Below are 27,369 nucleotides of genomic sequence, written 5' to 3' on the forward strand. Positions count from 1 at the left end.
AACCGTAATAATTTCAAAGGGTATAGATGTGTCTTTCGAAGCGATCACAAAATGGGGCGGTTGGTAGTCCAAGGAAAGCCTCAGAGTCAACAATAATGTGGAAGATCTCCACAGCGATGGGCAGATATTACGAAAAAGCTTTTCAACAAACTATATACTGAGGTATTACATGTAACAAATGACCGCGAACAGTGGAGAAATATTAATCATCAAACTATCCGAGCTACTGAAGCTTAATGATAAACGACACATCTGCTAAGATGTTAACGACTGAGATGATGGATAAAAGTATTAGTTTATTCAACGCCATCTATAACATATAATACAAAATTATTACCTTTTCTTATTTTTTCGAACATTGTCACGTTCAAGTAATTACAAAAACATGAATTAGTCAAATTAATTTTTTCATTCACTTATTCATTATAATGCACCTTGTTTGCGTCATTTTTAAAATAAAACTTTTAAAATGATCGTTAAATTCAGGATTTTCTTTAATTCAATGTTTGGAAAATGTGGAATTGGTTTTAGCTGTTGTTCGAAAACTAATCCCTAGTGTTCTATAAATGTCACGTATATTTGGTATACATTTAAATGGTTTAAAGGATATCTACATTAGATTTAACACAATTAGATTAGAATTCGATAATTTCAAATTACTAATTAAAAACATTATTAATTAAAAACTAAGATCTTACCTGTAAACAGTTCTGAAAAATGTCGTAGGTTGAAGTGGTGTGGGAGTGCCCCCTCCTCTGTAATTATGCCTAAAATCATCATCTATATCTAAAACATTGGCTAATAGACTTTTCGATGAGCGTTCCTTTAATTCGACTTCCGGAAAATGAATGGGTTTCCGCTCAGGAGGTGCTGAACGGTTCGGCGATGAGACGTAGCCGTTTTTGTCAGCTGGCCTCTGCATACGCAATATCCACGGAAGCCAACATAAAAATACCACTCGAATCTGTAAAAAAACATCCAAATTAAGCAAGTATACGAATATCTACTTATAGAAAAGCATAAAAATCAAGTGGTGATAATTAATAAGATAATAAATAAAGTTAGTAGTGTATATTAAAATATATATATATATATATATATATATATATATATATATATATATTAATTAGTCAAAATTTCAGTCATATGACTCTTACTTTTTCTAAGAAGAATAGGGAGTCTTACAGAAATTTTTATGAAGACCCATCCTTTCTACGAAATTATAAATGGCCGATGGACTTGGAAATGCACATATCAATACGAAATAAAGTAAATAAAAAGGGTGCATTGTCCAAGCCATAGTTAGTCAAGCCTAGCTTTACTACGGTCACCACGTAGGGTGTCCTACGTCTGGGGGTCTCCTTCACGGGGCTCTGTTCCCTGTTTGTCCTGAGACTCTTTTGCTAGGATCTTTTTCGACTTCAAAACCAAGTTTTATTTTACTATCCTGCTAATTAAAATGGAAACGCAGAGGCAACTTCGGCTTGACTAACCGAAGCCTTCTGTAGAGAACTTAGGGAGCTGATATCGAGTTATTTCCTGTGAAGATCCTAACCTCCCTATGGTAACCTGGCGCCCAAGTAGAAAAACACGAGCCTACGACCTAGGCTTCCACTGAGTTTAGCTGAAAGCTCCACACCAGCAGCTAATGGTATCATCGACCGATTTTACAGTTCCTGACACTTTCCAGTGTTGGAGGTTTCAGCGATCGAGAAGTCACCGAAGCCACTAGCCCCAGAAGCTACTGAGGCCCCGAAGTGACCGCGGAGTCACTCGCTGCCTACCGCAGGTGGCGCTTAGCAACCACCTAAGTTCAGGTATACCCCCTACTGAGAAACCAGCTGGCAAATTGTTATGGGTTACTGATGGCCTAGAGGAGGACGAAGTCATTGAAGACGAAGATGCTGTGATGGAAGACGGTACCTGCAGAAGAAGATGACCACCGGAAGCTACTGTGCTGTTGTAGTGAATGAGGTACGGACTTTATTTTCGATATTTTTTTTATATACTTTTTACGAATCTGTTCAATTTCTTTTATATTTTCAACTTTTGTTTTTTGTATTGTACTTTTATTGTATTTTTCCATATAAAAATGTGCTGTTTGAAATAAATTCAGCAAAAGAGTCTTCAAAGGAGGGGGGATGTCATCGAGTGCCATAGTCTGAGGACTAGTACGCACTCCGATGTACGCCGCCCCGCCTTTCTACCTCATACGAAATTTATGATTGGCCGATGGACTTGGAAATGCAGATATCGATACGAAATAAAGTGAATAAAAAGGGTGCATTTTCCAAACCATAGTTGCTACTTTCCAATTCCATGAAAAGTGACAAGCACAGTCATGATTCCCGAACAAGAAAACCCTTACCAACCCTGAGTCGTACAGACCTATTTCTTTATCGAGCACTTCAGTTAAGGTCTTCTCTCGAGAGGATTCTTAAGGAAAGACTCGTAGAATTCCTAGATGCTCACCTTGCCATTCCAGATTACCAATTCGGATTCTGGGTTGGACACTCCACGCAAAATGCATTGGTTGAAGCAACAACTTTCATCTCACAATCACTTAACGAAAGTAATCACGTTATAGGCATATTCCTAAACGTCCAGAAGGCATTTGATCAGGTCTGGCATACAGGCCCTTTCTAAAAACTCCACCTTGCTGGATTGCCCACACTTTTCGTTAAACTAATAAACTCCTATCTCTCCAATCGGACGATCAGGATCAAAGTCCGCAATACCCTATCCACATCCTTCACTCCACAGGTTGAAGTACCCCAGGGCTCAATTGTTGCTCCAATATTATACACAGTCTACAATAGTGACATCCCCCGCCCACAGCATAGATCGGAGACCCTTCTACTGTACGCTGATGACACTGCTCTCCTCACGTCAGGACTACATAGAGAGCGTGGACAATTGTCTGTATTCGAAAGAGCACAAAACTATCTAGACAGAGTCATTAGGTGGTGCAATAAAAGGAGAGTGACCATAAATCCCTCCAAAACACAACTAATTTTATTTAAATCTTCAAATTGTCGTAGCCGAATAATTATTCTCAGAAACTCGGTTTTCTATTTGGGAGTTTATTTTACTAGGACTCTCAACTGGAAAACTGACATTCAAGATACCCTTGACAGGGTGAGAAAGAGGTTTAAACTCCTGGCAGTGCTATGTGGCAAATTGGGCAGGATGGCATCTAACACCTATTGCACACCTATTAAATATTCATTAGACCTATTATCGAATACAAGGCATGCATCTACGCCTCCCTTAAACCCCACGAAATCAATGCCATCATGGCTACTGAAAGAAAAATCCTCAGATCCTGCATGAGGGTGAGCAGTCACTATTCATCAGCACACATATACATATTGGCAAATATAACACCTATTAAGGACAGAATCCTATCCCTCAGCAGGAGGAATGTCCTTCGAATCACAGGCTCGAACAACCGAGCAAAACAAGTATTAAATATCTTCTGATCCAAGTGACCTACCGACAAAAATCACGATGCATTTTAAAAGTAAAGAGTTTAGCTTTCGTATGCAGTTTTTATATTTTGCCGCAAATAAACTTAGATTTTATACAGTTGTTAAATAAATAAACGTGGCGCGATTTTTGCTATTTTTTATGATTCGCGTGAGATCAATAATATTGATCACTTTCATTGACCAGTTGTAGTAAAATTTCCATTTTTAGAAATAAATCTTTAAAACCTATGACATGAAATTTTAATTTTGAGTTGTGGTAACAAATATGAGGTATTTGAAATATGAATAAAAAACGCAGAATTTAATGTTTTACGTTACAAACGATCACACGTCACGAGAAATGCGTTTAAGAAGACGGTTTTGGGGGTAGTTTATTGCAGAAGTTTTGTTGTTTTGAAAAACGTACTAGTGTAATTGTAAAAAAGTTTTAAATGTTTTAGATCGTTTGTTGTGTGAAAGTTTAAATCCAGCGTTTTTTAAGCATATTTCAACAAATGCCTCACATTTCGCCAAAAATCAAAACTAAAATTTCATGTTATAGGTTTTTAAGTTAGGCTCTAGTAATCGAAACTTGATAGTGGCTAGTCAATGAATGGAATAGATTGTATTGATCTCATTAGAATCATAAAAAATGGCAAAAATCGCCCACGTTTTTATTTAACATTTGTATTAAATCTGAGTTTATTTGCGGTAAAACACAAAAACTGCATACGAAAGCTGAACTCTTTAACTTTAAAACGCATCTTGATTTTTGACGATAGGTCACTTTAATCAACATGCAAAATCGACGGTCGCTTCAGGCGTTGTTTTTAAGAGAACGGTTTATTTTACACAAAAAATGCTTATAAACATTTTTGTTTAAAATTATCTCAGCTACATTTTTTATTCAAAACATTTTTTCTACGGCGTACAGATTCTTAGTAAATCTATTTTTTTTGCGTTTTAACCCCTCTGCGAGGGAGGTTTTAGGTGGAAGCCCGGGGGTAAAAGTAGTAAACATTTTTTTCATCCTTTTTGGGGTCTCAAAATTAATATGCTCAGCACAATTCAGCTTGTTTCTATGATTTTTAGAGGTTTAGTGACATTTTTGTCTCTGACGACTGGAGTATTTGTTTAATTATAACAATTTTTTTTATTTAGAATATCGCCTTGACCAAATGGCCATTAGCGAAAAATTAATGGATTACAAGAGGTACAATAACTGCATTACAATTTGGTTTATTAAATATTGTGGTACTTATTAATGTCTTTCAAGAAATTCAGATTATTTTTAAAGTTACAGTCTGCACCTAGAGCTTCTAGAAGTTCCTGGTATCTTGTTGTTACTTCGTTGTTGATTGTAGAGGGGACATTCACATAGTATGTGCATTATTGTTAGTGTCGTATTACACGTTTCACATCGCGGCGGTTCGCACTTTTTAATTAAGTAATCATGCGTTAACCTAGTATGTCCGAGTCTGAGGCGCGTTACTATTATTTCTTGGCTTCTTGACGTAGGTAACACATTCCATGTCTCTATGCTGGGTTTCACTTGTTTTAATTTTGAATTCGACACACTCCATTTATTTTTTCACGCACTTAAGATTGATTTTTTTTATATAAGCTTTTATATCCGTTGATACCGATGTGTTTACGATTTCGGAAACGTCACTCGCACAAGGGTCAGCAGTTTCGTTGCCTTTTATTCCTATATGGGATGGGATCCAGATGAAATTTATCTCATTATGACTGATATAAGCCTGAAGAAGGACAGTTTTAATTTTTTTTAAAGCGGGTTTTTTGGACACAGTTGTCGGATGCTTTGTATGGCACTAAGTGAGTCTGTTAAGATAATATATTTGCAGTTTGTTGTCAGATTGATTAGTTCTATGGCGCGATAGAGAGCATACAATTCAGCTGTATGGATAGTACTAACATTAGATAGTTTGAATTTAAGGACCTTCTCTGGAGTTACTACAAACGCTCCCACACCTTCGGATGATTTTGAACCATCAGTGTATATCTGGGTATGATTTTTATAACGACTAAGGATTTTTCTAAAATGAGAAATAATTAAATCATGTTTCTCTCAAATGACGTAAATTCAAAGTTATATGATGGTATGTTTTGAATCCAAGGTAAATTATGGTCATTTGTGTGAGGAAGACATTCAGGTATGACAATATCAAACAGATGCAAATGGTCTTTTATTCTTTTATAGAAAGGTTTAACAGAACGGTGATTTGCATTGAGGTTTGGGAAATTATCAGTAAAAGTATTTCTATAGACAGGATTTTGTACATTATTCTTAATTTTTCTTGCATACTTTAGACTAAGGTAAGCTCTTCTATCATTTAACGACAATTAATTTGCTTTGCAAAGTAAACTTTCAATCGGTGTTGTACAAAAGTCTCCCAGACATATTCTGAGTGCTGTGTTGTGAATACTGTCGAGCTTTTTAAGTACTGATTTCAATGCTGAGTCGTAAGCTATAGCCGCGTAGTCTAGCTGTGATCCTATAATAGTTCTGTATATAATTAACAATGTACTGCTGTCTGAACCTCAATTCTTGTATGCTAGAATTTTTAGTAAATTTAATCTTCTGTAACATTAACATGTTAGATTATTAATATGTTCTTTTCAATTCAACTTTCTGTCAAAAGTAACTCCTAGAAATTTTAGCGAATTTTGTTGTTGTAGTGATTGGTTGTAGAGATATAATGAAATTGGTGTACTGATTTTGTTTTTAGAAACTACTATATATTTAGTTTTAGTTGTTAAAAAGATAAATCAAGTTTCTTGTGACCATTTTTCAATATCTAACAAGAAACTCTGTGCAAGTTGTGAGAGGTTGTTTAAGTTTTTGCTTTGACCAAATATTACGAGATCGTCAGCATATAAGCGGCCTTTAAGTGGAAGTTTTAAATTTCGTAGAACATCATTTATGGCAATTATAAATGTCGTAGGACTTATAACAGATCCCTGAGGAATTCCATTTTCTAATTATTTCACTTTTGACGACAAGTTACCATTTACTCTAACTTGCATATACCTTTTATATAAGAAGTTTTTTTATAAATGCAAGGCAGTGTCCTTTTATTTATAAATCGTACAGTAATCTAATGATACGGTGGCGCCAAGCTGTATCAAAGGCTCTTTTAATGTCGAAGAATATTCCAATAAATTTTTTATTAAGGGAGAAGGCTTCATGTACACTACTTTTTAGGTTTATAATATTGTCTAGAGTTGATCTATTTTGTCAGAAACTACTTTGTTCTGGAATAATAATACACTCGCGATCATAAAATCCGGGTCATCTTGAAAATTTCAAGTTTCTTAAATATTTTTGCCTCTGGTGCAGTAATAACCTTTTTTTGGCTAATTTATTTTTTATTTGTCATCAATGTTTGTTTTGAAAGAAAAAAAATGGTTTTTTATTGTTTTTATTGAAAAAAACAGAAAACAAATCAAATTGTTGATAAAACAGACATACGAAAAAAAAAATGGAAAATACAGAACGTGGTAAAAAATCAGTGAAATTTCAATGACCAATATCGTGTATTGCCTCCGCTTACTCTAATAACCTCTTGCAGACGACGGGGCATACTCTCAATTTTTCTCTGGATTACATGTTGTGGTATGTTATTCCACTCTCTCACTAACAGATCCTTAAGCTCCCGTGCGTTGTTACGAGGAGGTGTATGGGTTTGAATACGTTTTTTCAAATCGTCCAAGAGATGTTCGATGGGATTCAGGTAAGGAGACCTAGCTGGCCAGGGTACCCTCGTAATTCCAACTTCGTCAAGTATTACATACTGATCCTGGCAACGTGCAGTCGCACGTTGTCCTGCATAAAACGGCGTTTTCTCCAAGCCCTGCCATGTTGGGGATAACATGTTCTTCCGGAATCTCCGTAATGTGCGTTCGTGCAGTTAGGGACCCATTTTCGATGAAGGGTAATTCTGTGTGGAAGTCGGAAGATATACCTCCCCAAGCCATGACTGAGCCTCCACCAAATGGCATTCTTGGAGCAATGCAAGCTTGTGAAAATCGTATACCAGTTCTCCTCCAAACTCTTACACGTCCATCGGATCCAGTTAGGCAGAAACGGGTTTTATCTGAGAATAACACATTGCTAAAATCGTTAATCCCCCAATGCGCGTATTGTCGAGCAAAAGCTAGTCGTGCAACTCGAGGCACCCGGCAAAGTGGCGGTCCTCTAGCAATTATCCGAGAAGATAGTCAAGAAGAATGAAGTCTTCTTCTGACTGTTGCAACACTAACACTAACTAATTTCGTACTTCCTCTAGACGATTTTGATGCATAACCGCAGTTGAGGTCCGGTTTCGTAAAGCCTGAAACACAAGGAAACGGTCATCTAGTGCCTTGGTCGTTCTTCTTCGTCCAGAGCCAGGTCACCTGGTTAGCAAACTTGCCTCCTGAAAGTGTTGAAGCACTCGTTGAACCGTAGAAAGGCTTACGCCAACAGTTCTTGCGACTTGCAGTTGAGTGTGACTGTCTTCCACAAGTGCAACAATTTGTGCCGTTTCAACAACAGTCAAAGGCATTTTGTCAAAAAATAAACACTAATAATAGCACTAATAAACACTAATGGTGGCAATAATAAACGTTTGTCCGTTGCATTTGAACAGAAAGTCGAAGTACAAACAAGACATTTAAAACAAGAGGAGTTACAGGTAGCGTTCATTTTGGGAAGTGTGCACTTTACTGCGAAATCGGCACTATTGGAATTCTTTGTTACAAAGGAAACCGCAGCAATTCTCAGAAACATGCATTAGTTTGTATTTGTGTTATTATTATTTACGATAAAGCTCGTTAAAAATGAAATATCGGTGATTTTCAAGGTGATTTTATGACACCCGGATTTTATGATCGCGAGTGTATTTCGATCTTCAAGTGTCCAGAGGAGACGACGGTTGACCATTTTTTCTAACAGTTTGCATGCAATACATGTTAGTGCAATTGGTCTATAAGACTCAGGATCTGTTTTGGGACATTTTGGTTTTAATATTGGTATTATAATAGAATCTCTCCACGCTGTTGGAAATTTCTGTTCTGTCCAAATAATATTAAATATGTTAAGAAGATGATTGTGTGCATTCTCAGGTAAATGCTTAAGAAAAACCATTGGGATATTATCTGGACCCTAACTAGTCTCTTTAAATAAATTTAATGCATCTTTGTATTCATTTATATTAAATTTGGAGTTTAAAGCATCTGTGTCATCTACAAACGGTATAATTACATTGCATTCTTCGTTCTGTTTAAAGTTGATAAAATTATTATTATAATTGCTTGTATTAGATCTATTTTTATACTAATTAGCAAATTTTTCTGTTATTTCTTGGTTATCTGTGATTATTCTATTATCTTTCTTTAGTTGAGTGATTTTGTTATAAGCCGATATTCCATATTTTTTATGACATTCTTTTACATTTCATACATAGGGGTCCTACTGTTTATACTAGACACAAATTGAGCCCACGAATTTCTTTTTGAAGCTTTTATTGTTAACTGAGCTTTAGCTTTAATTTTTTATTAATTATAATTGTAGTTATAACAATTGAAATGATTAATATATTATATTTCTTATTCACAGTACTTTCAGCAATGCAATCGTTTATGTTAGGTATACGTTTAAGTTAAGAGAACAGTTTATTCATTTTAGTACCTAGTCATTGTTTTAGTCAATTGACATGTAATAAAATATCAAATATCAAGAAAAACGAAGACGGAATAAAGAACACTAGAAACGAATATTTGCACCTACATCAAGCAATAATACATCTTTGTGAACCAAGGAAAAAACTTGTTTTTCATAGCCCGAATGAAAAGGAGACAATACATCGTTTGTTTAAGAATTGAAGGAGTCGAAAATTAATATTTCGCCGACATATATCGCTAAGTATGCGGCACCGAGAAAGCTAACTAATAATAATTGTATACTAGAGTTAGTACATCACCGCTCAATTATTTGTAAGTTGTAATTAATTATTGATAGTGTGTCAAAGTTAGTTTCAAGTGATCACTGTTAAAATTATTCACATCATCGTGGATCTAAGAAAATTAGTTAAACACCTTTAGGATCTGTTCATTAATCCTCATCGTCTAAGAAGATATTGTGCTTTCAAGACACCTTCAGGAGAAGCAAGAATATTCGGGTTTTTATATAGTCACTTCTTAAATTATTCATTTAATTTATACAAGTTCATATTTTGCTTAATAATTTAATCAACTGGTGTTAGATATTATTATTATTAATATATTTCATTGTATTCTATAAACAATTGCGTGTCAGTTATCCATATCTCTCCTCACTCATTAAGCTTACGTAAATTAATAAGTAATTTTCGTACCCTAATGATATGAAAGAAGATTGATTAAGGTGATTCTCCAAAAATCATTGTATAATAATAATAATAATAATAAAAATGAAATAAAAGAAATGCGCATAAACCTCTGCATGGGCGACATCTCAATGAGATCAGCCAAGAATATGTAGACAATACAGCGTCGAACTATTGGTTGATATCAGGAAAGATATTTCCCGAGACTGAGGGTTTCTTACCGGTGGCTGCCAGGTATTTGTCAGTACCGATTATAAAGAACGCCATGACCCAGTAGGAAAGATTATCCACCAAGAACTAGCTGACAAACTGGGACTTCTCCAAACCGACCATCTTCCTTATTATCAATACGTCCCTGACAGAATGATTGAAAATGACAACTACAAGCTATACTGGGACCGCACTATGCTTACAGACCAACAAGTGGCGCATAATAGACCGGATCTCATATTAGTTAATAAAATTACCAGGCAAACAACACTAATTGATGTTGCGATACCCAACACCAATAATGTACGTGTTAAATACAACGAAAAGATCGCCAAGTACAGAGATCTAGAAATACAAATAAGGGGACAATGGACAATGGAAAGTACCCAGACAGTACCTATTATTCTATATACCACTGGTGTTATTCCCAAAAACCTACTAGATAGCATAAAACAGCTGGGTCTAAATGAACATCACTATAAAGCCATGCAGAAAGCTGTACTTCTCGTGACGTCCAGATGTGTACAAAAAGTTTTGGGAGATACTCCAACATACCAAGTCACCTAGGGCTCGATAACACGGAAAGAGTCCCACCAGAGCTCAATCCTTTTGATACCCTAGGTATCTGGGTGAATTTTCCCCTTAGAGGGAGTGTGAGCCGTATGGCTAAATCTGGATAATAATAATAGATAATCTGCGTGTTAAGTACAATGAAAAGATCGCCAAGTACAGAGATCTGGAAATACAAATAAGGAGACAATGGAGAATGGAAAGTACCCAGACGATACTTATTATTCTTTCTACCACTGGAGTCATCCCGAAGAACCTCCTAGAAAACATAAAAAAGCTAGGTCTAAATGAACATCTATATAAGATCATGCAGAAAGCTGTACTACTTTCGACGTCCAGATACGTGCGAAAATTTTTGGGAGACACACCGACGTACCAAGTCACCTAGGACTCGATAACATGGAAATAGTCCCACTAGAGCTCAATCCTTTTGATACCGTAGGTATCTGGGATGAGTGAATTTTCCCCTTAGAGGGAGTGTGAGCCGTATGGCTAAAAATAATAATATTAAATGAATGAACATCTCTACAAGACCAGGCAGAAAGCTGTACTTCTCTCAACGTCCAGATGTGTACGAAAATTTTTGGGATATACTCAAGCAAATCAAGTCACCTAGGGCTCGATAACACGGAAAGAGTTCCACCAGAGCTTAATCCTTTTGATACCGTAGGTATCTGGGATGAGTGAATTTTCCCCTTAGAGGGAATGTGAGCCGTATGGCTAAATCTGGATATTAAATAAAGATCAGGCTTATTATTTTACAAAAGACATATAAGTTATACATATTTTACAATATCCAGGTTATGCAGACAACATTGTTATATACAGCTATCGAAAAATTATTTATAAGAATTGTTCATAATTTAATCAGCACGCTGAATGACGTGACAGATATTAATTAACATCGCCAGTATAAGTTGTGTATATACTTTATTTATATACCTATTTTTTGATTATATACGTAATATTTTTAAAGTTTTTACGAATAAATTAAAACGATGGTGTTCAACACCAAAATAAAAAATAAAAATTATCGAATGTTACTTCAGTACAGCCGTGAAAGTAAATGGCCAGTGGCAGTGTTCGATTCCGACCGAATTAGCCTACAATTAAAATACGTTTTACGTTTTGACAAATTGTACGTAATTATTTAAAGATACCTGTAGAGTTGATCGAAAAGCTGGAAGTGGTCGTTTTTCTAAATGTACAGCTGAAAATATCGAAACTGTTTAATACCTCATTTATCAGAACCTAAAAACATCCATTTTAGTAGCGGCTAAACACACAGATTTCTTATATGAAACAAATATCAAAAAAAGTCAATAGTTCAATAATATCGTAAATAATAATATCTTTAATCAAGTTTTTTTTCAGGTTAAGTTTTATTTTATTTTTTTAGTTAAGTTAATCCGCAAAATATGAGGTTGGTAATCCAAAAATTTTCTGTAACAATAAAACACTGAAAACTTTGTTTTCAAAACTTCCACAAAATTTATTTTAAATTCTTATCACTACAGCTATTTCGGCTGATTGCCTTTCTCAAGTGATCTGTTTTTGGCATGGGTTTACACTTTATAGTCTCTAATGAAATAGGTTGAGGAGGGGAGAACTGTTTGTCTCAAGCTGGTCATTCAGAATTATATCTGTGTTTTTTAATTTGTTGATTTCCATAGATTCTAACAAAGATAGCTTAAGGCCTTTATTTTGAATGTGTAGAATTTTAAATTCGTCATTAAAAGAATGATTATGATCTAGAAGGTGAAGTGCGTATGTAGAATCTGTTTTTCTATTATTGAAAGCCCTTTTATGTTCTGCTATTCGTTTATTAAAATTTCTACCTGTTTGACCAATGTAAGTTTTTGGGCAGTCGCCACATTTAAGTTTGTACACACCACTGTGTAAGTGTTTTTTATGTTGTCTCTTGTTGTTTTTAATATATTTGCCTAGGTTATTTGTTCTGAAAGCTGATGTTATTTCTTTCTTTTTTATGTGTTTGTCTGTATATGTAATCGAGCAGAAGGTACTGCTCGATTACATATACAGGCAAACTTAAATGTGGCGACTGCCCAAAAACTTACATTGGTCAAACAGGTAGAAATTTTAATAAACGAATAGCAGAACATACAAGGGCTTTCAATAATAGAAAAACAGATTCTACATACGCACTTTACCTTCTAGATCATAATCATTCTTTTAATGACGAATTTAAAATTCTACACATTCAAAATAAAGGCCTTAAGCTATCTTTGTTAGAATCTATGGAAATCAACAAATTAAAAAACACAGATATAATTCTGAATGACCAGCTTGAGACAAACAGTTCTCCCCTCCTCAACCTATTTCATTAGAGACTATAAAGTGTAATCCCATGCCAAAAACAGATCACTTGAGAAAGGCAATCAGCCGAAACAGCTGTAGTGATAAGAATTTAAAATAAATTTTGTGGAAGTTTTGAAAACAAAGTTTTCAGTGTTTTATTGTTACATAAAATGAATTTCCATCAAGTAACGGTCGAATCCATCAATTATCCAAAAATTTTCGTTTTATAGGTATATTTTACATTTTTTTGTGAAAAATTATAAAAAATACTCTAAAATTGCAGAAAAGAACATATCTGTAACAAAAAAATCACATTTCTTCGGTATAAGTTGGACATATTGGTCTTCTGTGTTCGCCACGCAGGAAACCTTTGCAGCGCACGCACACATTTTCTGTTGGCAGAACGATATTCCAGTCGTCAGCTAAAAATCATACGAACAAGCTGAATTTTGCTAAGAATATCAATTTTAGGATGCCAAAAAAGTTTATCAGTTTTACCCCGCAACTTCTTCCTAAAACGACCCGTCTTAAAGGGAGGGGGAAACTGAAAAAATCGATTTACCAAAATATATACGCTTAAAAAAAGGTTTTAAATAAAAAATGTAGCTGAGATAATTTCAAACGAAAACGTTTATAAGTACTTTTTGTGTAGAATTAACCATTCTCTCAGAAACAACGCTTGAAGCGACCGGAGATTTTGAATGTCAGTTACGCGCGTGAAATAAATTTTAAATAAAATTTGTATCAACTCGGCGGTAAAAATTGAATTTATTTTGATCAGTGTCCGATCGACATAATGCGTTTTAAAGGCAAAGAGTGCAGCTTTTTATGCACTTTTTGTATTTTACTGCAAATGAAGTCAGTTTCTATAAAGATGTTAAAGAAATAAACGTTTTTTGATTTTTGCCATTTTTTATATTTCTCAGAAGATCAATAAAATTTATTACTTTCATTGAGTGGTCACTATAGAATTTCTATTGTTAGATCATAATCTTTAAACGTATAGCACGAAATGTCAGTTTTGAGTTTTGGCAACAAATGTGAGCCATTTGAAATATGTCTAAAAAACGCTGAATTTAAACTCACCTTTCAACCAATCGAAAACGTTTAAAACTGCTTTTTTTTCTCGTTATTTCTATAAATTATTTCTGCTTCCCTAATGTTTTCCCTATATTTCTCACTACATTTTCCCTAAGTCATGTCTCTTCCTTCTTTCAAGCGCATTTAATGTCCACATTTCAACACCATATAATAATACCGACTACACAAATTATTTCGTCATTCGTAATAATACTTCCCAAGTATTTAAATCTTCCATCGTTTTCTATTTGTGTTCCATTTACTTTTAACGTGATGTGACGTCTCTTTAGCTTGTATCATTTTATTCCCAATTAATGTCCTCTATTTTAATTTATTATTGTATTGTGTAATTAACCCCAAATTTGTGAAACTACCCCTTTATCTCTAAACTCCCTATTTAGATTAATACATTTTGATAAAGTCTTGATTTTGCGTATATTTAATTTATTTCAGTGCGTCCAGAATTGACGAGTGGGCAGGTGCTGGAACATATGGTAGCGGAATCGCATTTGAATCTGGCCAGGCTCTCGTCTCCCATGCATCAGTTTTCCAGGACGAGCCCTTTGCGATCCTGGCATATGCTCAGGAGATAATAGATAGGCCTTACTCACAGGACCATCTATATCTGTTCTGACAGTTAACCAGCGCTAAGGGCTTTGGAAGCGCCCAAAGTCAGCTCTAAACTGGTTTTTGAGTACAAGAGAGCACTTGCTGATGTTGCGCTGACCAATAGGGTTAACTTAGTATATTTACCGCTACACACAGACATGGAAGGTAAGGAACGGGCTGACGCCCTGGCAAAACAGGGCTCATTCACTCTGTCTGTGGGACCCGAACTTATGAATTGAATGTCCTTCAGTACTGGTCGAGATAGTCTCAAAGAGCTTCTTGTGTGGAGGTTTCAAAACTCCTGGGCCAGTTGTGGAGGTATGAGACAGGCTAGGCTCGATATAGTGGGGCCATCCAAAAGTCTTACAGCCCAATTTCTTCTTCTAGACCTTAGAAGATGCTCTGTGGTAGTCAGTATGCTTACTGGTCACAGTAGACTCACGCGTCGCCTTCATCTGCTTAGATTGGCGGATCACCCTCCTCACATGTCCTCTGGAAGTGCCCGGCCTATCAGAGGTGGTAGATCCTGGATTTGGCCTTTATGCAACCGAGCTAAATGAGGGAGTTACTCTTAAAGGTTACTAAAGATTAGACGCTCGAAACGACAGGAAGAGCGCTGAGATTTGGAGCCCCTGCTAATTCTAGCAGATATGTATCTGCTAGATTCTGAGAATATCAAAACCTGATATTGTCTGGCTTTTTCTACAATGTTTCTCACATTAAGGATTTATTTTCTCTCACCCTCTGCCCTTCACAAATCCAGCCTGTGCAGGTACTACTTTTCAATGCAGTTTTTTAGACGACGTTGCAGGATTTAGAGAAGAGCTTTATTGGCGAGAGATATTAGAGCTAGTAGTCTACAGTTATTACAATTATTTTTTGGATTTTTCTGATGTAGAGGTATAATTATGGACTTTCTGCAATCCTCAGGACAGATGTCTTTGTGTTGGATACAATCAATGTATTATTGCACAATAGATGCAATATTATTAGTTCACTTGCCGGAAGATACTTTAAGATATCAGCGGTAATGCAATCGTAGCCTGCTGCTTTGTTTATCTTTTCAGAGTCTTGTCTTTTCAGAGAAAATTCAACTTTGGAAAAAAGTATGTCAGATTCGGATTCAAAGACTGGGTTGTTGAAAATTGGAAAGAAGCGGATGTTTGACATTTAGGTTTACACGGGGTGTCCGCGGGTATCTGATCCGTATCGGCAGATAAAGTGTTACATTACGACCTCCAAACTTCTATAACTTTTTCTGAATCCGTCTGTACATTGCTTTCATCGTAATTCATAGACTAAGATTTCTGCTTCAATTTAAGTGTGAGTATTTAGTTTTACTTTGTCGAAGAGTTTTTTAATGTGATTTGTATCTGCATGTTGTTAAATCTCGCAGGAGATTTTTTCAATATGCGTGTTATTATCTGGTCTGCAAGCAGCTTGAATAGCTCTACTCGCCCTAGGCAATGAAAATCAAGGGTATCAAAACTACATATTATTAAATAGTGGCGTTAAAAAAAGCCGTTCGAGGTATAAGATTGTTAGTTGATTAAACTTTTAAAACGGCAATAATTTCTTTTTCATAGCTTATACTTTTATCCATTTATTCTTTTGATATATGTTAACTACACATCTTTCTTTTGAAACTTTTAATAAAATGTTACATTTTCTAAAATCGTGCTTCATAATTTTCACCGATGCAAATCTTATGTAGATGTTCAATTATGGCCGTTGTAAAATAATTATGGCTAAAGGTGGAATCTAATACTCAAATGTATGTCCCGCTATCCTGTATAACATTTTAATTGCTACATAAACGACAAAATGGTCCATGCTGGAAGCTAGGAAGAAAATTTATATAATATATGACGCTTTTAAGACTCGCCATAGGCGGACTAACAAATTAGAAATATTTAAGTCAAATAAAATTTTTTAAAAAGTAATTGAACACATCGATCAATATGACTCGTATTATGGGACAAGGTAAATTCCACTACTCACAGGAACGGAGCTAATAAACTGCTTTTATCAAATTTAAATATCATGAGTTCAGTAAACTGTGCTGTTTCTCTTCCTCGTTAGCAGTATTTATTTGTTTCGAGTCCATTGTCATATGAAAATAGATGGTTACTTACTACTAGTAGAAAGCTAATAAAACCTAGGTATCGCCTGATGTACACACTTAAGCTGCCATTAGTTTTACATCGAATTAACCAGCACGACTATATTTAGTGACTATAGTCTATATTGGCAATATACACATAAATAGAAAGATTATTCACTTAATATTATCAGAATTCGAAAACTCCGTCGTTATATATACCGATGCTTCCAAATCATCAAACGGCATTGCTTTTTTATACCGTTAGAACGAATAGAACGCACATTTACGTTGAACTCCCAGACCTCTATTTTTACAGCAGAAGCTCTTGCAATATATGAGGCCTTACTTTATGCAACAGAAAGTAACTCGGACCATATTATCAGATTTTTTATCAGTTTTGACCTCTATTGGGAAACCGGGAGTGCCAAATACGTACAGATGCCCTTATATTTACAAAATTAAGGATATCAAACAAAGGTTAGTAACAAGGTGCAAAAATGTACTCTTTGTTTGAATTAAAGCACATATAGGTTTGGAAAATAATGATCATGTAGACCAATTAGCAAGAGAAAATATTTTGTCTGGTAGAGAAACTTCGTATAAAATCACGGCTTGCGACTTTCTGGCTTCCTTAAAATTAAGATTATACCAAAGGTGGGATAATATATGGAAGGAATATTCCATTGTTAGCCCAAATAGATACACTTCTCTTCAAACAGATATTTCTAAAACTCCTTGGTATAAGTTTTTTAAAGTATCTAGAAAATATGTTACCACGATTATTAGACTGAGATTTGGACATGCTTGTTACCACAAATATTTATTTAAACTTAAGGTTTTAGATAATGATCAATGTGAATTTTGTACAGAAGAAGGAAACCTTTTTTTTCGTCTTTATAGACAGGGGGTCTGGAATCTTCAAAAGACATCTCAGTCCAGGACACCGCCTGACTGACCTTAGTGCAGGATTCGTTCTTCGTACTCCCGGCGATAGTTCCCGAGGTACTTTAAAATGCCCTATCGTCGCCGAGTCTACGCCGAATGCCTACCTGCTAAACCAGACCCTCCTCTGTCCTCCAGCGATCCGGAAGCGGAATGGCCGTTGTAAGGCCGGCATCACTTCCGAAGTACTACCTTTATTCATTTATTCTCCATTCCAAGTTATTTAAAGTATCTAGAAAATATGTTACCACGATTATTAGACTGAGATTTGGACATGCTTGTTACCACAAATATTTATTTAAACTTAAGGTTTTAGATAATGATCAATGTGAATTTTGTACAGAAGAAGGAAACCTTTTTTTTTCGTCTTTATAGACGGGGGGTCTGGAATCTTCAAAAGACATCTCAGTCCAGGACACCGCCTGACTGACCTTAGTGCAGGATTCGTTCTTCGTACTCCCGGCGATAGTTCCCGAGGTACTTTAAAATGCCCTATCGTCGCCGAGTCTACGCCGAATGCCTACCTGCTAAACCAGACCCTCCTCTGTCCTCCAGCGATCCGGAAGCGGAATGGCCGTTGTAAGGCCGGCATCACTTCCGAAGTACTACCTTTATTCATTTATTCTCCATTCATACACATCCACACTCCATTCATCAGCAAGGAGGCTCCTTGTCTCGTTCCAGGTAGCGCGTAGAAGACGCTTATCGCTCCTAGTACGGCATCATCCCCAGACGGACATTTACTCCTTCCCCACAGTCTGACTCACGCCTATCTAACTCATACAGTGTGACCCACTTCTCTAGCTTCAACTTCAAGCATCTTTCACCCTTACCCTTGCCGTTGGTCCAGCTGTCTTTCTTCCTCTCCCTTTTTCTTGATCACTGCACAGATATATCTGTGTATGTTAGTCCAACCTGATTTATTTTCAATCATTCTCTCAATAATTTCTCTCACTGTAACAAAATTCACACCTGTCTCTCTCCATTCTGTTCCTTTTCACTATCCATCTGGTGTAATCTAACAGGAATTCATCTGTGTCAGCCTTTCCGAATCTAGAGAGGGAGGCCTATATATTAGATATAGATGAAGGAAACCTAGATCATATATTTTTCAGTTGCTCCAGAAATACTATAATTTCATCCAGGTTAATAAATAATTTATATAAACACAATATATTAGCCCCTTGGAACCTTCAGTACTTATTATCACTAGACTCGAGAGCAATGTATGATTCCTTAGTTATGTTTTGAAAAGATAGTAAAATAACCATGTAAATAATTACGCATTAGTTAATAACGTAACCTTTGTTTTTAACCCAATTGTTAAATTCCTTTCTTATTATGGCCTAGTGTTGTATGTCCTTAAAAAACTTAATGGGCCCCTAGGCGAGAAGTGAGTGATCCTGTTTAGCCATCTCCATCACATTAAGATCACAGTGGTCTTAGAAGAGTCTAGTACCAGTGTTTGAGGACAAAATTTTCAAGTACTATTGAAAATTACATATTAAAGCATTTTGAAACACACAGACAAAAAAGGATTTTTACATTGGCGTTTATATTTACTTATTAAGTTTAGTACAGTCAACTTTTCTTGTTTCCAGTTTAAAATAGACTTAATTTGTGTTAATTTTCATTTTATTGCATAGTTCTTCTTCTCACTTTTAAATATAATATCTTTTTATCATTATAATATAATTTTTTTTTCATTCATCTAGTCACGCATGGTTATTGAACAAATATTCTTCTTCTTCTAAAGAAGAAGAAGAAGGCCTTCTTTTTCTTTAAGTACCCTGTCCGCTGCAAACTTTGGCCATTGACGTGGCAATTCTGGTCTTACTTACAGCATTTCTGAATAGTTAAAATGATGTGAGTCTAAACTACATCCGCAGATTTTGGAACCAGGAGTATCTTCTACTGCCTGGCCTTCACCTTCCGTCTATTTTACCTAGATAATCAATTGAAGTAGACGGTACTTACCGCGTCTCAATACATGACCTAGATATTGTAACGATTTTACTATCTTTTATTTACAGTCTTTTAATTTATTACACAACTTATTCAATACAACAATTTATTTTAGACTTAATAGTATAAGTTTATTATCAAGACTGATAACGGTTCTTTTTGTTCGACCAGTTTTTTGGCTCACACGTTAAATAGTCTAGAAGGAGGCGTGAAGTCTGCGTTCACTGTCTTTCTCAAACCAAGCTATTGTATCGTTAGGTCTAGGGAGAGTGGTGTGACATTGCCCCTCCTTAAGAGATGGTTCCTGAGCTTAAGGAGCCAGACTTTGTCATTTTTCTTAACACATGCCTTCTCGGCTTAAGTATCGTATCGTTTCTTCATTTGGTCGCTAGCGATCTGAAGATAAGAACGGACCAACTCGTGTATATCGTGCATTCTTCTTCGCAATTCGTTCACATAATCTTCGCCAGCTACATATTCTCTAGGTCGGTATAGAAAACTCTAGATCACAAGGTAGTCGCATCTCTCCTCCAAATAGCACGTTTTCTGGTATTTGGCCAGTTGATTCATTAACAGCGGATCTGTAGGTCATTGCGAAGAACGGAAGGTATTGGCCCCAGTGTTGCTGATGCTTGGAAACTATTTTTGTCAAATACTTCACAACTGTCATTATTCATTCATTCATTCATTATTCATTCGCTCTTCAATTTTATCCGATTGGTGGTGATAGGCTTAAGCTTTTGTTTCCTTTGTGCCTAGTCTATCACAGATCCTCTGAAATAGATCGCTTTCGAAGTTCCTTTTTTGGTCACTGTGGATCTCCAAAGGTACTCTAAATCTGATATTTTTTGCCAAGATTGTTGACTGTTTTCTTCCTTTCATTTCAGAATTTTCTGAAAAACTGGATCCTTCTCCTATTCTTCTCTGATCTAAGAAGCTATTTACTCGTCATTAACCATCGTTGTTCTTAGCACTGATGCTTCCTTGAATTGCGTTTTGTGGCAGTGGTAATACTCTACCTAGCATGGCCTTCTAGAAAGAGAATCGGCGTTTCTATGGCTAACACTTAATCTTAAAATCGTATTTTTGAAGTCGTTTAATTTATCTGGCTATCTGACCCTCTAGATTCTAAAACTCCATTAACCACCCAAGGGCGACATGATCGGTTCGGATTCAGGACTCCTGTCATAGAGGTACTGATAGAAGTGTTCTACTGATTTCACTACTGCTAAAAGTTCTCTTCTGGCGACGAAATAATATTTCGTTTAGGATTTGAAAGCACGTTACTAAAATATCCAAGGTTTCGTTCCTGTAGTCCTTAAATCTAAGATACCACTCCTTCAATTCTCACATTACTTGCATCTGTAGACACAAGACGATTATGTCATCTAAATACACCTGGCAATTTTCTAAGATAAACCTCTCAACACATTTTTCACAAGCCTCTTAAATTGCTTTTTGCAGGAGCATTACAGAGTTCAAATTGCATAACGTTAAATCGCCACAATTAAGATCGTATGGTGAAGGCTATCTTCTCTTTATCTCCTTGGTCCATTTGTTCCTGCCTGTATCCAGACTTCAAATTCAAAGTAAAACACAATTTACTTCCAGCCAATGTATCCAACGTGTTGCTTATCTGCGGCAAAGGATAACTATCTTTCTTGGTAAAATTGCTCAACAAACGGTAGTCCACACAGAACCTCGTAGCTTTGTCTTTCTTCTTGAACAGGACCAACGGAGAGACCGATGGGTTGGTACAAGGGTATATCACCCCATTTTTCTTCATTTTCTAGACAATCCTTTCAGCTTCTTTTCTCTTCTCCTGCGGTATTCGTCGAGCTGTTTGGCTTGGCACTATCGTATCAATTTTATGTTTGATAATGATAGTTCTTCCCGTCTCTCCTTCTTTCGGTACCAAATGTCACGATACCGGCTAATAAATTCCCTTAATTTCCTTTTCTCTCGCTAATTTACAGACTGACCAGCAACTACAACCATTTAATTGAATTTTTCGTTGAAATTATCGGACGTTGTCTAACAGATTATAGAGGTCACGGGTACACAGGTTTCTACTTTTGCTTCTTTCTTGATGGTCACTGAGTAGTCATCAAGATCAATAAGTCTGTAGGACAGGAACTTCTTTAGCACAAGTCACCAATTCGTTTTTAACTATAATTCCTTGGCCAACTTCCTCGTAGTGGTTCCAAGGCTCCATCATAACATGTGTTCCTTCTTCCACAATTCCCTGCAGCCGCGCTACTATGATCGTTTCTATTTTTGTAAGCACAACGTTATCTTCTTTAACTACTGCTTGCGTAGTGCTGTCATCGTTTAGATAAAGAAATACCTCCTCGTTACCAACTTTGATTAGCTAATTCTTAAAATTCAATTGAAATTCATGCAAACACATTACATCTATTTCTAATATAACATGCTCTTCAATGTCAGCAACCATGACAGTATGGACGAACTCTTCTGCCCCAATTTCTAATTATATCTGAATTTCTTCTTTGACGGTCCGTAGTCGCAGCCTCTAGACATAACAGTCTATACGTCTAGAAATGGAGAAAAACTGAGAACTTGTCAGAAAAACCGCTATAAAGCTCAGCAAGGACCAGAAAGACTCAACGAGCAAAAATAAGGAACGCAGTATGACACAGTTTAAGTATCCAATGAAGCATGGGATATGTAGGGTATATAAAAAAGATCTTCCACGGCTTAGTGTAGAAATGTCAAACGAACTCTTTATGTGCGACATACAACCTACAAGTTCGTAGAAAAAGAAAGGCCAAAAGATAGTAATATAAGATAATTCTACAAGATCTGTCTGTGAAGAAAAATAATATTAATGCGATTTAAGGTAGAGACTAGTAAAGAAATTTAATAAGAGAAGCGGATCTGCGTAAGTGAAGATAATGATAACGACAGCCTTTGAGATTTTTGGTTTATATTTAGAATCGAATTCCCTTTAATTGTACGGGATGTAAATGATTGAAAAATATTCGCTGGAAAATCTAAGCCAAATATTTTTTCATTTATTGTAGCAAATTTCGTATCTATTTATTTATTATTCCAAACGAAAACTATTCAGCACATGTAAGAATAACGGAATCAATAGAAATTCCAAAATACCCTTGATATTATTCATGAATGCAGTATATTCCACTCGATAAATATTTCACGCAGCTGTCAACAGTCCTATTATCCATACTTTAACATTTTCTCTAACTAGGGCGGAAACCCTCTTTTCTTATCATTCCATCTATCACATCTCATTGGCATGTCACAAAAGAGTTGAAAAGGGAAAGTTCCGCCTCTACTTGGTAAGTACCGTAATGAAATAATAAATATTGTAGTTTTTATTTAAATAATATTTTATTGGTGTTTACCAATATAGGCTACATTGGTAAAGATCAGTCGAAAATTGATCTGTTTTTCGTCTGCCAAACCCCGAAAATCGATTTGCAACGAAAAATAATTCTAGAAAACAACAAAATTCAGAAACTGTAATAATAAACTAATAGACCAGGAAACTAATGATTTTCTCATGACAATCGTTGATAAATGTATCTAACAACTGCTTTTGATAAATTTGTTGATAACAATATGTAATAAACAAAATATACAAAAGATTAAAGTCATTTTTTACTTATAAACAATACATAAATAATGTAAGATCGCTATTTGATTTTAAATACTAAAGGTGAAGACCGGTAAACTACATGAAAAAGTGGCACAATTTTACTGAGAAACATCGAAAATCCTTTAAAATGGGGGTGTGAAAAGTTATTTTTGTTATTTTTTTTGCTTAATTATTGCAAAAATAGCTTCAAACGTCGATTTTTTGACAATTATTAATATCTTTTTTAAAAGTGCATAAAATATTTTGATTTTACTTGAGAAAAAGAACAATATCACAAAATATTCAGCTTTGAAAATTTCAAGAAGTTTCACTTAAAATTATTGAAAAATTGAAATTTATCCCAAAACGCTTTTATCTACAACGTTAGAAGAGGATGGGGCATTGTGGACCATCGGAGCAATGTATATTATTTTTATCGGTTATTTGTTTTTTAAATTGGCAACACTGCATCTAGTAAATACCACAAATATGCGTAGACATCTTATCTACTTTTAGTATGAGGTTGAAAGCATGTTTGCTCGGTAAGTAGGCATGTTTACATTAACTTTTTTATACTGTGGTATCGCTTATGAAATGTACTTTAAACAATTTAGATTGGTTTTTGATACGTTTAGAACTTGCACGTTAATTTCCATATTTTGAATGTGTACTACGCATAGATCACCGTGGACTAGGAGTAGTTCATATTGCCATATTATATTTTCTTGACACTTTTTCATCAACATTCTTCTTTTGAAATTAGAAATGGTACGAAGTTATGCAAGAAAAATTGACCAACAATCCTGGTCTCTTGCTGCCTTGAAGATTGCTATCCGGGTAGTCAAAGCTGGGGAGATAAGCTATTTAAAAGCCAGTAAAGTTTTTGGTATTCCGAAAGCAACGTTAGTTCACAGATGCAAAGAAAACATAACAAAAATTTTTCCTGACAAAAAGGGTTTAGGTTTCTGCAAAACGGTTTTTACCAAGGAACAGGAAGAATAATTGTATAATTATATCTTAGACAGGGAGAAGCGTTTATACGGAATTACTTTGCTTAATCTTCATCACCTAGCTTTCCAGTTAGCCGAAAAAAATAAAATAGACCATCCATACAACAAAGCAAAGAAAAATTATATTTAAAAAATTCCTTTATAAAAGGTATAATAATACAAACCCTATCAGACTACATCACAGAACGTTTTCGTAATAACTAGACTTCGGCAAATATGCATATTGCATATTTTGCATATTGTGCATATTTTATGCAAATATTTCATATTTTGGCATATTTGTATAAAAGTTTGAATAAAGTGCATAAAAGTTCAGATTTTTATACTGTATTTGAAAATTTTTAAACATACCAATTTATTTCAATTCTTGTATAAAATTTTGTAGTCATTTTAATCAAGAAATGATCTAAGTACGTAATCTCTACAGGTACAAAACATTTACAATTTCAAAGAAGATCAATTTAAGTAGCCCTCAACATTCTTAGAAAGTCTCGGTCACTGAGGCATTCAGTTATTGGATAATCGCTAAGGGTTCGCTCATTTGCATTTTATGATCTAATCCCCAAATCTGTCTACAATTTATTGTATCTTAACAGCAGGTAAACGGCTAATAGTTTTGTTCCTAATTTAGGGATTTTCCAAAATCTCCCAGTTTATTGAATTAGGTACCTAAACATTTCTAATTTGATGATCAGATTTGTAAATCATTTTTGTTTTGATATTCAAAGCGTAAACACTCGTTGTGCGTAACAAAAAGGAAGATTGTGATTTTATAATGCCTAAAACAACCAGTGCTTCAACTTGGATTAAACCTTATAAAGAGCTGTCTATGGATATGGGAAAAATCTACTGTTCAGTCTGTGGCAAAATTGTAAGTATCTAATATTTTCTATTAAATATCTAATATTTCATACATACAGGGTGTTTCCAAATGACACGTACAACGTTTGACTGTAGATACTTCTCGAAAAATTGAACAAAACGATATAGTTAATGAGGGGTCAAACTTATTTACTTTTTGAGATACAGGGTGTTAAAATTAAAAAAAATTAAATTCTTTTAGTTAATAACAACAATAACTTTAAAACCAATAAACGTATTTACTTGAAATTTAGTACTCGTAGGTTGTTTTTAAATGAAAAATAGATTCCTTTAGTGAGAAAAAATTGTCCATGGTACAATACAATGGTGTGTATTTAGAAAAATTTTTCACCTTTACTTTTTTTATGAAGTCAGCTATTCTAAAACACAATTATTTTTATTGTAATTGAATTAACAAAAAAAAAACTTTTGTTGAATTTTAAAATAAGTTATACGATGTACTAATGGTTAGTAACAAAAACTAATTTGTGGATTAATACTGCATTTAAAACACTTAGCGAGTGTTTTTTTTTCCAAACCAGTTATTTGATTAACCAAAAACACCTTGTATATTTTTATATTTTAAAGGTTGGGTTAAAATAAAGGTTTTTATTTTTATTTATAGATAGCATGTGAGAAGAAATTTCAGATAGACCAACATGTGAGAACTGCTTCACACATTGCAAAAAAAGGAAAAATAGGAGGAAAACATCAAACTTCAATGGCTAGATGTTTCCAATCTACTTCAAAAAAATTAGATGAGCAAGAAACTTTTAATGAAGACTTGTGTCGCGCATTAGTGTCTGCAAACATACCGCTTTCAAAATTAGCAAATGTAAATTTTAGTTCGTTTCTAAAAAAATATTGCAAACTTAATGTTCCAAGTGATCGGTCTCTAAGAAGAAATAATGTGAACGGGCTATACTCGTCGGTGTTAATTAATATTAAGGAAGAAATTGCAGATAATTATTTTTACATATCTGTAGACGAAACCACTGATTCCTCAGGAAAGTATATTGCTCATTTATTGATTGGTGTTCTTAAAGAAGATACCTTACCAAAATCTCATCTTATTTCATGCCAGCAACTTGAGAAAACAAATGCTTTAACAATTTCGCGTTTTATACAAGAAACATTAGCAACTTTTTTTCTTCCGACAACTATTCCTTCTAATAAATTACTGCTTATTTTATCGGATGCTGCTCCTTATATGGTGAAAGCAGGACAAAATTTAAAAATATTTTTCCCAGATTTAATACATGTTACTTGTGTAGCGCATGGATTAAACAGAGTTGCAGAGGAAATACGAAAAAAGTTTCCTCTTGTAAATACCATGATATCCAGTGTCAAAAAAGTATTTCTTAAATCTCCTATAAGAATTCAACTTTATAAAGAAATGCTACCTAACATTCCTCTTCCACCACAACCTATTTTAACGCGATGGGGAACATGGTTAGAAGCAGCTAATTTTTATGCAGATCATTTTGTTAAAATAAAGAACATAATTGATACGTTAACAGATGAAAGTTTCCAATCTCTTTTGGATTCTAAACAAACTTTTCAGAGTAACTTGCTTCAACAAGAACTTTCATTTATAAAATCAAATTTTAGTTTTGTTCAAAAAACAATTACTCAGTTAGAATCACCAAAACTGTCATTGTTCGAAAGTACAGCATTAATAAAAGAATTTGCGTCATGTTGTCGGAACGTTAGAGGTAATATTGGAAAAGATATTTTAAAAAAATTTGAAGCTACTATAGAAAAAAATAAAGGTTACCATATTCTTTCTGAAGTAGTCAGTGTTCTAGCTGGAAATATTTCGGAAACAATTAATTTAGAATCAAATGTTTTGGTTAGTTGCTCCCGTTACATCAGTTGATGTTGAACGAAGTTTTTCCATATATAAATATATGTACTCAGACAGAAGCCACAAGTTTTTGTTAGAAAATTTTGAACACCACTTGGTCATTTATTGTTACCATAATTCTAAATAAGTTTATTCATACTTAAAAATGATGTAGTTACTTAAAATAAATGTAAATCTTAATGAATAGTAGGAAATATTTAGTTATGTACACTTTTTTTTTTAAATAAAATTGTTACTATTTTACGATTTTTTTATTTATTTGTATGCATATTTTGTAAAATATTTGCATATTTTCGGGTAAACACGTGCATATTTATGCGCATATTTTCTACATTTTTATTTGCATATTTGCCGAAGTCTAGTAATAACTAT

General features: G+C 34.7%; 1 protein-coding gene across 1 annotated transcript in view; it reads right to left on the reverse strand.

The window, feature by feature from the left end:
- The window catches only part of nAChRalpha7 (nicotinic Acetylcholine Receptor alpha7), a 530,333-nt gene that overhangs the window by 34,960 nt on the left and 468,004 nt on the right, over positions 1-27,369 (reverse strand). The window contains exon 8 of the mRNA XM_072546893.1: positions 699-964. Within this exon, the coding sequence (XP_072402994.1) occupies positions 699-964 (266 nt within the window). The remainder of the gene's footprint in view (positions 1-698; positions 965-27,369) is intronic.

This window comes from Diabrotica undecimpunctata, chromosome 10 (assembly GCF_040954645.1).
Source record: "Diabrotica undecimpunctata isolate CICGRU chromosome 10, icDiaUnde3, whole genome shotgun sequence".
Lineage (NCBI taxonomy): Eukaryota > Metazoa > Arthropoda > Insecta > Coleoptera > Chrysomelidae > Diabrotica > Diabrotica undecimpunctata.